This window comes from Grosmannia clavigera (genome assembly GCF_000143105.1).
Source record: "Grosmannia clavigera kw1407 unplaced genomic scaffold GCSC_167, whole genome shotgun sequence".
NCBI lineage: Eukaryota > Fungi > Ascomycota > Sordariomycetes > Ophiostomatales > Ophiostomataceae > Leptographium > Leptographium clavigerum.
The window spans coordinates 337,840-350,366 of record NW_014040772.1 but is presented as its reverse complement, the minus strand read 5'-3'; the positions used below and the strand labels follow the sequence as shown (position 1 = coordinate 350,366).

Below are 12,527 nucleotides of genomic sequence, written 5' to 3'. Positions count from 1 at the left end.
ACAAGGAGGGTATCCCACCAGACCAGCAGCGGTTGATCTTCGCGGGCAAGCAGCTGGAGGACGGACGCACCCTTTCGGATTACAACATCCAAAAGGAGTCGACGTTGCATTTGGTGCTGCGTCTGCGCGGAGGCCAGTAAATGGGAGGATGAGAGACGCTGTTACGACTTGAAGCTCGAGTCCAACTGTATGTAGACTTGAGGGGGGGTTGGCGGACAAGAGCGTCCTTGATCCTTTCGAGTGATCAGAGCGATTTTGGGCTGCGCTCTTATTTGCGAAATATCCCTCACAGCATGCGGATTCATTTGCTGAATAATATAACGACCAGACTGGCAACACGTTTGCCAGCAACCCCAAAATTTGCTACCTAAAATGCGCGTATGTGAAAGTCGTGACAAACAAATGTGGGAACAATCGTGTTAGCATGATTAGAATGTGGCCATGCGTCATCGGCGGAGCCACCAAAAGCGAATGGTGGGGCTTCGTGTCAACCAAATTTTGACTGATGAGGGCGCTGCGACGGGCGGCCGTTGCCACTGAGCACCTTCTGGAACTGGAGAACTGGATCGCGACGGGAAGGCACGTGAACAATGCTGGAGACAGATTCCGTAATTAAAGTGCCGCTTAGCTTTTGCCATAGTCACCTCAATCTCGAGTGACATCGCGAAAGCAACGGCTAGAGCGACCGTGGACTGGCTATGCCTCGTTCGCACTACTACCATCTCAAATTCGAGCTTTACGCGACGCCTGATCTGACGGGCGCAAAAACAGTCGAAGACGGGCTGCGACATCCGGTGTGGCAGCCTGGGCCGGGGGCCAGCATCTTTGACGACCTGCCGTCACACTACTCGGAAGCACAGGCGGGAAGCGAACAGGGCGAGGGTGAGGGGGACGAGCCAGACGTGGGCGAGCAGGACGCGGCGACGGCGAGAGACTGGCGATTTGGGAACGTGTGGATTGCCAGCTTTGATATGGAGGACAGCTATGGAGGCAGCCATGGAAAATCGGCAGAGTCGGCAGATGCGTTAACATCAACAGCATCAACAGCATCAACGGCATTGGTAGCGACGCCAGCATCGTCGTTGGGGCCGATGCTGGGAGGTGCGGGCCAGGCAACGCGGGCACGGTACAGCCAGCTAGCGACCAAGACGACCGATGCGGGCTGGGGCATTGTGCATCTGTACCGGGAAGGCGGAACGGCGGTGGCAATGCGCGACTCCAGCGGTGGTGAAGAGGACGGCAGTGACGGGACGATGCTGTGCATCCCGGCGGTGCCGAGCTACCTGACGCCGCGCGACTTTCTCGGCTTCGTGGGCGAGCGGTGGCGCGGCGACGTCAGCCATTATCGCATGGTGATGACGAGCCGGACGAACCGTTACATGGTACTGCTCAAGTTCCGCGAAGCGGCGCGGGCGCGCGAGTGGCGGGCTGCCTTTGACGGATGTGTGTTCAACAGCATGGAGGCGGAGATTTGCCATGTGGCCTACATCCGGTCGATCGGCATCGAGACACCGGGGCGGTGGCGGACAGCGGCCAACAGTGAGGGAAGGGGTCACTCATCCGGCTCTCCGCGGCCGTTCCCACCACCGACACCAAACCTGATCGAACTGCCGACGTGTCCGGTCTGCCTGGAGCGCATGGACGACACGACTGGTCTGATGACGATTCTCTGCCAGCACGTCTTCCACTGCACCTGTCTGCAAACGTGGAAGGGCTCCGGCTGTCCGGTCTGTCGGGCGACCAATCCGCTGCCGACGGTGGAAGGAGGTGCAGAGGACAAGAGCACGGGCGGTGCGGCAGGGTCGTCACCTAGCAAGGCGACGGCGCCGCCATTTGGGGCAGGCGTCTCCAATCTGTGCGCGGTGTGCGACTGCGCGGACGACCTGTGGATCTGCCTGATCTGCGGCAACGTGGGTTGCGGGCGATACAAGCGGGGCCATGCCAAGGACCACTGGAAGGAGACGGCACACTCGTTCAGCCTGGAGCTGGAGACGCAATACGTGTGGGACTACGCGGGCGACATGTGGGTGCACCGGCTGATCCGAGCCAAGGGCGACGGCAAGGTGGTGGAGCTGCCGGGACGATCGAGACGGCGAGGAGGAGAAGGGGGCACGAGGGGGCAGAGAGTAGGAGAAGGGGGGCGAGTCAACGAGGACTCGAACCCGGACTCGGACAGCTCGGACGACGCGGACGAGGGCGACGACGAGGAAGAGGTGGTGCCGGCAGCGAAGCTGGAGCGGATTGGGCTGGAGTACACGCACCTGCTGACGAGTCAGCTGGAGAGCCAGCGGGTGTACTTTGAGGAGCTGGTGAGCAAGGCGGCAGACAAGGCGGCAGCGGCAGCGGCGACGGCCGAGCAGGCGGCAGCACAGGCGGCACAGACGACGGACGAGCTGCGGGTGCTGCGGGCGGCCCATGACATGCTAGCCCAGACGACGATGCCGGCACTGGAGCGCGATGTCGAGCGAGAGCGGCGACGGGCCGACAAGGCGGCAGAGCTGGCACGCAACCTCGGCCGGTCGCTACAGGAGGAGAAACGGGTGTCGGAGGGCCTGATGACGCGGATCCGCCATCTGCAGGACCAGACAACACAGGCACAGGCACAGGCAGCCGAGGCCCTGGCAGCACAGGCGGAGCTGCAGGAGGCCAACCGCGATCTGACCATGTTTATTTCGGGACAGGAGAAGCTGCGGGAGTTGGAGGCCGATGGACAGGTGGCAGCAGGCGAGCTGGAGGAGGGGACGGCGAGCGTGCCGGAGGAGAAGAAGGGCAAGGGCAGGAAGGGGAGGGGAGGAGGAGGGGGAGGGAAGAGGTAGGTGGTAAAAGTAGCAAGAGGGAAAGAAGGTGAGATGAGATGTCTGAAAGGCAAAGTTTCTGATTCCTGAAGGCCCCATTTGCAGAGTACGGAGTAATCATATGATATTAGCATGCTCTACGTTAGTCTGTCTAAGAATATAGCATATCAATTCGTTGAAACAAATCTTACCCAAATATTGTTCAACATATCTGTACTCACGCCTATTCCGGGGAACGATAAGAGGTCGGCTCCCGGTTTGTCAGCGGCTGCGGTCTTAGTGATCTGTGGCGTTTGGCTCCCCTCATCCGGCTTGTTGGGGCAGGAGCCTTGTTTTGTTGGGCCAGACATAGTCGGGGACCGTGCTGTACGGGGCACGTGCTTAGTCGTCCGCATACCTTCCTTTTCCGATCGCACAGCCTTGTACGGAGAATGGCGCTGCTCTGTCGCTGCTACTTGCAACTTCCAACCCAGCTTTGTCCTAGATCTCTCTCGCTGCAAGAATCCCGCAGGTCGACATAAAAACGGGCGCCGATCGCACTTGCCTTGGCCGCAGCTGAAGCAACGTGCCCTACTCGAAAGCATCGTATTTTGGACTGGAAATCCGCGTATTTTTTCTCTTTTCGGCTCTTGAGCTTCTTCAGCTGGTTTCGCCATCGCCCCAATACGACCTCTGCTCCGTGGCAGCGGCAGGCGTCTGTGCAGTGTCCGGAGGATAAAAGCGGAGCGACTCATCTGGACCGAGCTTACGGGGCTTCTGTAATGTGGTCTGAGCATCTTTTTCTGCCATTTTCTCTCTTATTTAACTCGCATTTCCTACCCCAGACAAGACTGCTGCCAGTCTGAGCCAGACCCCTCCACCCTCCACCGCCCCTCTGGGCCCCCGAGCATAGGCCGTCCCGACCGGATCCGCCGGCGAGTGCGTCTCGTGTCTCTCTTTCTGCACTCTTTCTCGCGACCGTGTCCAAGCCCGGACACGATCTCTCTCGGCTTCCTCGCTTCCTCGCTTCTCGACCGAAATGGCAGAGGAACAGAAGACCAACGGTGCCGTCGTGGCGGACGGACAGGCGGAAAAAGACCTGTACCCGATGAGCAACTGGAAATATGACACGTTCCTCTGGACCATGTCGATCCTGGTCGACCTCTTCTTCCGCGAAGTGCATCCACGGGGTTCGTGGAAGATCCCGCGTGACGGCCCGGTGCTCTTCGTGGCAGCCCCCCACGCGAACCAGTTTGTGGACGCGCTGATCCTGCAGCGCACACTGCACAACGAGGCCAAGCGGCGGGTGTCGCTGCTGATCGCGCAGAAATCCGTGCACGGATTCATCGGCTGGGCATCGCGCCAGGTTGGGTCGGTGCCGGTTGGCCGAGCACAGGACTCGGCCAAGCCAGCTGCCGGCACCATATACCTGCCGGACCCGGTCAACGATCCGACGCTGCTGCGTGGAGTCGGCACCTCGTTCGACACGGTGGCGGCGGTGGGCAGCATGATCTTCCTGCCGTCGGTCAAGGGCAAGAGCGGGTCGAGCGTGGACATTGCGGAGATCCTGGGGCCCGACACTGTCCGGCTCAAGCGGCCGTTCCAGGGCCGGACGTCGATGATGCAGCTGACCGGCTGGACGGCCATCACAGACCTAGACGAGGACGGGCACTTTCTCGGCTCGATCTCGGGTCCGGCGCCGGGATTTCAAGGTACCAAGTTCAAGCTGGCAGCCCACATCGACCAGACCAAGGTGTACCATGCCGTGTTCAACCGGCTGCGCAACGGCGGCTGTGTCGGCATCTTTCCCGAGGGCGGCAGCCACGACCGCACCGGCATGCTGCCGCTCAAGGCCGGCGTGGCAATCATGGCTCTGGGAGCACTGGCTGAGTCGCCTGACTGCGATCTGCGGATCATGCCGGTGGGCATGAATTACTTCCACGCACACAAGTTCCGGTCGCGGGCGGTGGTGGAGTTTGGGCCGCCACTGTCGGTGCCGGCCGAACTGGTGGCCATGTACCGGGATGGCCGGCGTCGTGACGCGATCGCGCAGCTGCTGGATATGGTGCACCAGGCGCTGGCGGCCGTGACGGTGTCGACGCCCGACTACGACACGCTGATGCTGATCCAGGCGGCACGGCGGCTGTACAACCCGACGGGCAAGAAGCTACCACTGCCAATGGTCGTGGAGCTGAACCGACGACTGGCCATGGGCTACGACAAGTACAAGGACGACGAGCGGGTGCGGGCAGTGACCGAGGCGGTCAAGGACTACAACCGGCAGCTGCGATACCTCAACATTCGCGATCACCAGGTCAACTACGCGCGGCTGCCGTGGTGGAAGGTGTCGGCGCTGTTTGTGCTGCGACTGGTGCAGCTGATGGTGCTGTCGGTCGGCGTGCTGCCGGGGCTGTTGCTGTTTGCGCCGGTCTTTGTGGTGACAAAGCTGTACAGCCGGCGGAAGGCAGCCGAGGCGCTGGCCGGATCGTCGGTCAAGATCCAGGGCCGCGACGTCATGGCCACGTGGAAGCTGCTGGTGGCCATGTTCTTTGCGCCGATTCTGTACAACGCCTACTGCGTGCTGTTTGTGATCAAGTTCGGGTCCGACCGGCTGTGGGGCTACGTGCCGGCCTGGGCAACCGAGGCGCCCTGGTGGCTGGTCTTTCTGACTGGCTGGATCGTCTTTCCGCTGATTACGTTTGCGGCCTTGCGTTTTGGCGAAGTCGGCATGGACATTGTCAAGTCGTTGCGGCCGCTGGTGTTGTGCATGATCCCGGCCTCGAGCTACAACATCCACAAGCTGCGCGAGCGACGGGCCGAGCTGCAGGTGCGCGTGACCGACCTGGTCAACACGCTGGGCCCCGAGATGTTCCCGGACTTTCCACACAAGCGGCTGGTCAAGGTGCCGGTGGGCAACGGCGACGCACGGCTTTCCGGCAGCACGACATCGCGGCCTGCGACGGCGACACAGACGACGACACAGACGACGACACAAATGTCACCGCCCTCGGTCCAGCACCGACGCCACGACAGCGAGCAGTCCAGCGGCAGTGGATCGGGCACCGGCACCGGCACCGGGATCACCATCACCGTGGGCGCCACACAGTCAGGCCGTGCTGTTCCGCGCAACGAGTCATTCAGCAACATCGGCAAGGTGGGCATCTTTCCGACACGGCCACCGTCGCGGTCGCGGTCGCGCAGCAGCAGCGCAGGCGGTGGGTTTCCCGTCAGCGGGTTCACCACACTGGATGCCAACGGCGGCTTTGACGAGGCCAGCAAGAAGATCCGCGAGGCGATGCGGGAACGCGGCGAGCTGAGGCGACGACAGAGCCAGTCGGCCAAGGACTTTTCGCTGATGGCGGACGAGGATGAGGAAGAGGAGGAAGAGGGTGAGGAGAAGCAGGACGAGTGAATGGGATATTGGCAATATACGGACTTTTCTTTCTTTTTCTTTCCTTTCTTTTCTTCTGTTCTTTCCACTTCTCTTGTGTTTTTCTTTTTCTCCTTCTTTCTCTATCTCCCCATTTACTGGTCCTCACAGCGATCTCGTTCTGGCATACTAGTGTTGTATTATTTCGTCTAGGAGGATCCCTTTCTTGGACATAGCAGGTAGACGAATGCAGCGATATGATGTAGGAGTGAGACGTCGTTATCATGATCAGATAAGATCCTGCATTGGAGCTGGTCTGCACTCGGTGATAAAACCGGGGGACATTTTAATCCCCGATTACCTCCGAGCTTAGCATTTTTGGGGGGGCAACCATTTCGGGGCAATACATCGGGATCGGCCAAAATACCGCTGTCCGATGTGCTCTCGGCGTCGGCAACCGGGGATGTCCGACGACGACTGGTGTAGCTGACGTGTCTGTTCTTTCCCGTTTCTGTTTTGCAGCTATCTCCTTTTCTGCATCCTCTCGCCATCCTCGCATCGTCTTCTCCCCCACCATGTCAGCCTTCCGCTCGTTTGTCGACGGTGCCAAGAAGCTGGCCATCCACGGCCGCGGCGCCCAGCCAGCCCCTCCGGACGAGCTCTTTGTGCGCACGGACGCGGCCGTGGACGGGGACGACTGTCTGCACGACTGCGCCTCCTGCACGGTGCAGTACCCGCGCGGCTTCAAGATTGATGACAACGACCGGCTCTACGGCCTGGTCAAGGGCTGGGGCGCCCATCTGCTGGTGGCCACCGGCAAGGCCGACTGGGTCCGCGACGTGGCCGACGAGAAGGGTAGCCTGATGGAGGCAATCGACCGCGCAAACGCGCCCTCCCACGTCCGACTCATGCTGTCGGCCTCCAACATGCCGACACCACCACACCAAGGCGACCACGCCGGCCATCCCTATGGCGGGCCCACGCGCGTGCTCCTGCTGCCGGCGTTTGTGGTGGTCGACCAGGTCGGGCCGGCCGACGTCGAGTCCCTGCTGCAGGTCGTCGGCCGGGCGCCGTCCAATACGATGTCGATGGATGTCTCTTCTGCCTGGCTCTCCCATATTCCACCCCCCCTCGCCGTTCGGCCGTCTCCCCACAGCGTGCTCGTGCTGCTCTGCTCACAGAAGACGCGCGATGCCCGCTGTGGCCAGTCGGCACCGCTGCTGCGCCGCGAGCTCGAACGACACCTCCGTCCCCTCGGACTCTATCGCGACCTCGACGACGAACGACCCGGCGGCGTCGGTATCTACTTCATCTCCCACGTCGGCGGCCACAAGTACAGCGCCAACGTGCTCGTCTACCGCCGCCCAGACCCCTTTGGCATCGACCACGTCCAGCGCGCCAACCTCTCGCCCGCCGAACAAGATCGCCTGCCCGATCGCATCCGCGCTGCCGTGCCGGCTGTCCTGCGGGGAGATAAATCCAACACGGTCTCCGAAAACGGAGCGGAAAACGGAGCTGAACATGAAAACGGGACCAACCAAAACGGAACCAACCCCGAGAGCGGAGACACTCCCACTCCCACTCCCACAAACTTCCCACCCGGCGCCGCCCAGTGCCTCTGGCTCGCCCGAATCCGCCCCGAAGACTGTGAGAACCTCGTCCGTTACACCATCCTGCAGGGCAAGGTTGTCAAGCCTGAAAGCCAGCTGCGCGGCGGCTTCGATCGCAGCCGCGGCCTTCTCAGCTGGTAAACCCAAGACGGTATCACAGACGGTACCAAAGACGGTACCGTCCGGAAACGGTGGCAACACCGCGGGGAAAATGGCACAGACAGCACGAGTTTATAAGATATTTGACTACTTCGTACTCCGTACATAGATCACGACCAAAGATACGTCAGCACAATGCTAAGCCGAGTGGACTCTGATCTGCACTCCCTCTTGATCCATGCCACGGCTTATTAGCGCCCGTCGCCGAGAGGACCATGGCTCCTCCTATCTGGAGGGGGTCTGTCTCCAAACGGCCTTAAAACCGCCCCAGTTGCCACGGCAACCCTTATCGGATAACACCGATATTTACAATGCCTTCCCCTTTCGCTACCGCCTGGGTCTTTCCTTTCCACATCCCTCGCCCAGAATCTCCAAAACTCTTCCCCTGTTGTCCTTCATTTCCGCTTCCTTGGCGGCGACTGATCCAAACTTCTCGACACGCTCCCATCTGCGGACAATGGCCTAGAGAGAGCACGGCTGCCAGCAATCGGCGTCAGGACACACGAATCCTCAGGTCGTGGCTCTTTTCGCCGCAGCTTTCGTCTGCTTCTCTCTTCCCCCCAGAAATACACCCTTCTCTCTTCCTGTCCTCCCGCTTGCCCGCAGCGGCGCCTCTTCACTCACCATGATGGCCGCTACCGATGGCCACGCGCCCGGCGAACCTCCTCACCGCCACCAGAGAAACAAATCGGTTCTGCGCTCTTTAATGCGGCATCGCCGGAACAACTCAGACGATGAGGCTCCATCGCCGACACCCCTGCCCATTACCACCCGAGGTCCTGCCCCCTTGGAGGAGACGTCTCACAACCGCCACCAGGACCCGTTTGCTGGTCCCTATCTGCAGGCCGGAAAGCACGTCCTCTCCAGCCACGACCGCCTGCCTCGAACACCTGTCGCCATGTCGCCCACGAGAAAGTCCAAGCTCACCATCGACACACGAGCCGGTGGTCCCTCCAACAACGAGAACAAGCCGCCTCCCACGCCTTCCCCTAAGAAGTCCAACTTCGCCGGCCTGCTGTCGCGTCCAAAGTCGCTCAGAAACATAGACCAGTCCGCCAACTTCAAGAAGGACAAGACTCGCACGGCCAAAGACAAGGAGAATTGCACGCCGCCGGGCTCAGTTACATACCCCGCCACTGCCGACCCGTCACCACCCATCTATGCCCAGTTCTGCAAAGACAATCCTGCCGACGTCCCCAACGCCGACCTTTCCGCCTCGCTGCAGTCGGTTCACAATCCCAACGGCCACAGCCGTAACCGTCGGCCTTCGCTCGAAGAGATCCCTGCTCGCACCAGGACGCACACTACCAGCGTACGGCCCAAGTCTTTCCATCCGGGTGCCACCAACGGCACCTCGTCTGTGAGCATGGCTGCTGAGGCGCGTGGTCCCGTCATCGATCCCAAGGACATCGACACCCATCTTGAGGCTCTTCTTGACCGTCGAAACATCCCCGAGCACCAGCGCTACAAGATGCGCAGCCTGGCCGCCACCATCAAGATGGAGTTCATCCGCCAGGATTGGGCCGAGAGCCGTGCCAAACGCTCCACGAGCAACGAGAGCATGCCCTCGCCAAGCTCTCCGGCTCCGTCGTCCGGCTCCAATCCCACTGCAGCTGCCTCCTCCATCACCCTGGCCACCTCGACCGACACGGCCACGAAGCCCGGCAAGCCTGACAAGTCCTCAAAGTCCAAGCACTCGCGTGTCAAGAGCCTGACACTCTCCAGGGTCACCCGTGGCCGCAGTCGTGATCGTGAGCGTGCTGAGGCTGAGAACGGCAGCGCTGCCGCCGCCCGTCGCAAGAGCCCCGGCTTATCGCTTCGGAAGAAGGCCGAGGACACCCTGGGCCGCCGCCTGCGATCCAAGTCCAACGAGAGCATGGCCTGCTCGGCCGGCGTCGAATCTTCCGATGCCGCTACTGCTGCCGCTGGCGCGAGTGCAACCGGCCATGGTAGCACTTTTGCCGGCCTGTTCAACAAGGCCAAGGCCCAGCACCACACGCCCGGTGACTTTGTCCAGTACCTGCGCACCGTTCAAAAGCCCGAGATGGTCGAGGTCGGCAAGCTGCACAAGCTCCGTCTGTTGCTGCGAAACGAGACCGTCGTCTGGACCGAGGAGTTCATCGGCCTCGGGGGTATGGAGGAAACCGTCGGCCTGCTGCACCGCATCTTAGCCATCGAATGGCGCGAGGAACACGAGGACGCCCTGCTGCACGAAAACCTCCTTTGCCTCAAGGCCCTGTGCACCACCGCCCTCGCTCTGCAGTATTTGCACGACACCCAGGCCAGCCTGTTGCCAGCCCTGATCCACATGATCTTCGACCCGGAGAAGAAGGGCCCAAGCGAATTTACCACCCGCAGCATTGTCACCTGGCTGCTGTTCACGTACATCCAGAGTGCTTCGTTGCCCGACGAGCGTGCTGCCCGTGCCAGCGCCGTCCTGACATATCTGCGCGACCCGGCTCCCAGCGAGTCCGCTCGGACTGTCAGCTTCGTGCTGGAAATGCGCAGAGACCGGCCGTACCGCGTTTGGTGCAAGGAGGTCCTCAGCGTCACCAAGGAGGTCTTCTGGATTTTCCTGCACCACCTCAATGTCATCGCGCTGCCGGCGGCCACGAGGACCCAGAACGTGGGCTTCCCTGACAACCATAGCGTATCGGCTGATGACGACAGCAGTTCTGAGGTTGCAGATTGTCCACCGCCACCGCCGTCGCACACGACAACCCCGCCATCGTCGTACATGGTTCGCCACTTTCCCAAAGAGAGGCCGCCAGTCCCGGCCGCTCCGTACGTTGGCGGTGTCGAATGGGAAGCCACCAACTACCTGGCTTCACACCTCGACCTCGTCAATGCCATTCTGGCCTGCACGCCGACAGCGGCTGAGCGCAACCAGCTGCGTGAACAGATGCAGATGTCCGGCTGGGAACGCTGCATGGGCGGCAGCCTTCGTCTGTGCAAGGAGAAGTTTTATGGCGCTGTCCATGACGGTCTGCGCACCTGGATTGCCGCTGCCTATGAGGACGGATGGGATGTGCGTGACGTCCGTTACGGGCCTCCTCCCCCGGCCCCGCCGTCTGCGTCGGAGAGACAGAACGATGTGAAGAAGGTGCCGCCTGCTCTTAGTGGCCCCACGATAGACGTGCCGGCGCCCAAGATTGAAATCCCGAAGCTGGACTTTGTCATGGACGCCGACTTGTAAGTGGTATCAGTAGCAAAAGGTGAGTAGACTGCCGTCAGTCCGACGGCGAACTGCATGGGTTGGACAAGTTGGGCAAGAAGAGTACATGGAACGTCGCCGAATCAGTGTGGGGCTATTCTGGCCTCCAGGTTGGCATTGGCGATTCGGGTACTCTTTGGATGGCATTGTTGAGGTGGAAGGGTGCTCGTTGCCGATGCCCTTGGGGCTGTTTTTTTTTCTTTTTTGGTTTGTCATCACAGGGCTGCCTCTGCGTTTTCGGGGACATTTGGCTTTCTTTCTTCCGGCGTTCTCTGCTCTTCGTATGATGGTTCCTTTTACGACACGTGTATAATGAAACTCATGAATTTCATAGCCAAACGATAAACATTTTTGGGGGCTACTTTCACCCGTCCGCTTTTGCACTTTGGATTGAAAGAATGTTGACGCTTTTTTCGATGCAAGCCAGCATCTCGTATTGCAGAAGAGATCGCTGTCTGTGTGGTTCGGAATGATGGAACTCCCCTGTCAGTACTCCGTACGCCTCAAGGTGGGACAAGGGCTGTCCTGTTAGAATGTGCGGGCCAGGATTTTTTTTGTCTGGCCGTCAGCTATTGGTCCTACCCCATGAAGCTCCATTTTGGATGAAGATGTAACGGACTGGCCGGCAGTGGATTGGCATACTATGTACGGAGTACTCGCACCATGGCAGAGTTGCCAGACCCGAGATGCTGGGCTTGGTGTGGATACTCGTACGCCGAATAGCAGACGGTGCCTCCGTTTGGTCGGCTGCTTTTCAGCACGGCTTCCGACTCTCGCGTCGGTGGGGAGCCATGAGGTGCTATGCAACTGCTGAGGTAGATAACCGTGCGAGCAGAGCGCGCAGACAGTCGAGAGAAAAGACCAATGGATCCCAAGAGACTCGGGGCCGAAGAGAGGCGGTGAGCTTATGCAGTCAGTAACATTGGGAGTGGCCTTTTGCGAACAGGGGGGCAACGGATCTGGTGGACAAGGGGAACAAACGTACATACTACGACGTACAGAGTATGTAGTAGTGGTATGGGCAGTGACATATCTGATGTCGAGCCGATTATTTGCCGAAGTTTTTGGACATGACTGACGAGAAGCCAAAAGTAAAAGATTCTACTTTGTACGCCGTACTCCACAGATCCCATCGCGCTGGCTGCTGCTTCCTCTTTGGTCAGTGCAATCACGACTGTTCAGACGAGGTTTGCGGCAGGAGCGAGCGGCTGCCGTCTTCCACGCGTTCCATGTATTACGGAATATTTGTAAGATATTATGCACTGAATGCCGCATGGCACCGCATCTACCCAACAACTTTGGCCTTGTGCCCCCATTTGCATCCTTCTTTCCCCTGTCAGGATGCAACCCCCACCTGCAAAAGTCTCCGACTGCTCACCTGTGTGCTGCCTGGACGCTTC

The 12,527-nt window shown here is 60.2% G+C and overlaps 3 protein-coding genes across 3 annotated transcripts; all 3 read left to right on the top strand.

Annotated features, from left to right (window-relative positions):
* Positions 1–698: 698 nt before the first annotated feature.
* On the top strand, positions 699–6,186 carry CMQ_5958 (glycerol-3-phosphate acyltransferase; the record flags this gene model as incomplete). The annotated part of the gene is made up of 2 exons (XM_014315023.1): positions 699–2,714; positions 3,688–6,186. 2 exons carry the CDS (start codon positions 699–701, stop codon positions 6,184–6,186), a joined length of 4,515 nt encoding a protein of 1,504 aa, XP_014170498.1.
* Positions 6,187–6,719: 533 nt separating this feature from the next.
* Positions 6,720–7,895, top strand: CMQ_6034 (sucrase ferredoxin-like family; the record flags this gene model as incomplete). The annotated part of the gene is made up of 1 exon (XM_014315099.1): positions 6,720–7,895. The coding sequence occupies one exon, from the start codon at positions 6,720–6,722 to the stop codon at positions 7,893–7,895; it is 1,176 nt and encodes a 391-aa protein (XP_014170574.1).
* A 643-nt stretch (positions 7,896–8,538) lies between these two features.
* CMQ_6408 (uncharacterized protein) lies at positions 8,539–11,109 on the top strand (the record flags this gene model as incomplete). Its single annotated transcript, XM_014315473.1, has 1 exon — positions 8,539–11,109. One exon carries the CDS (start codon positions 8,539–8,541, stop codon positions 11,107–11,109), a length of 2,571 nt encoding a protein of 856 aa, XP_014170948.1.
* Between the last annotated feature and the right edge of the window lie 1,418 nt (positions 11,110–12,527).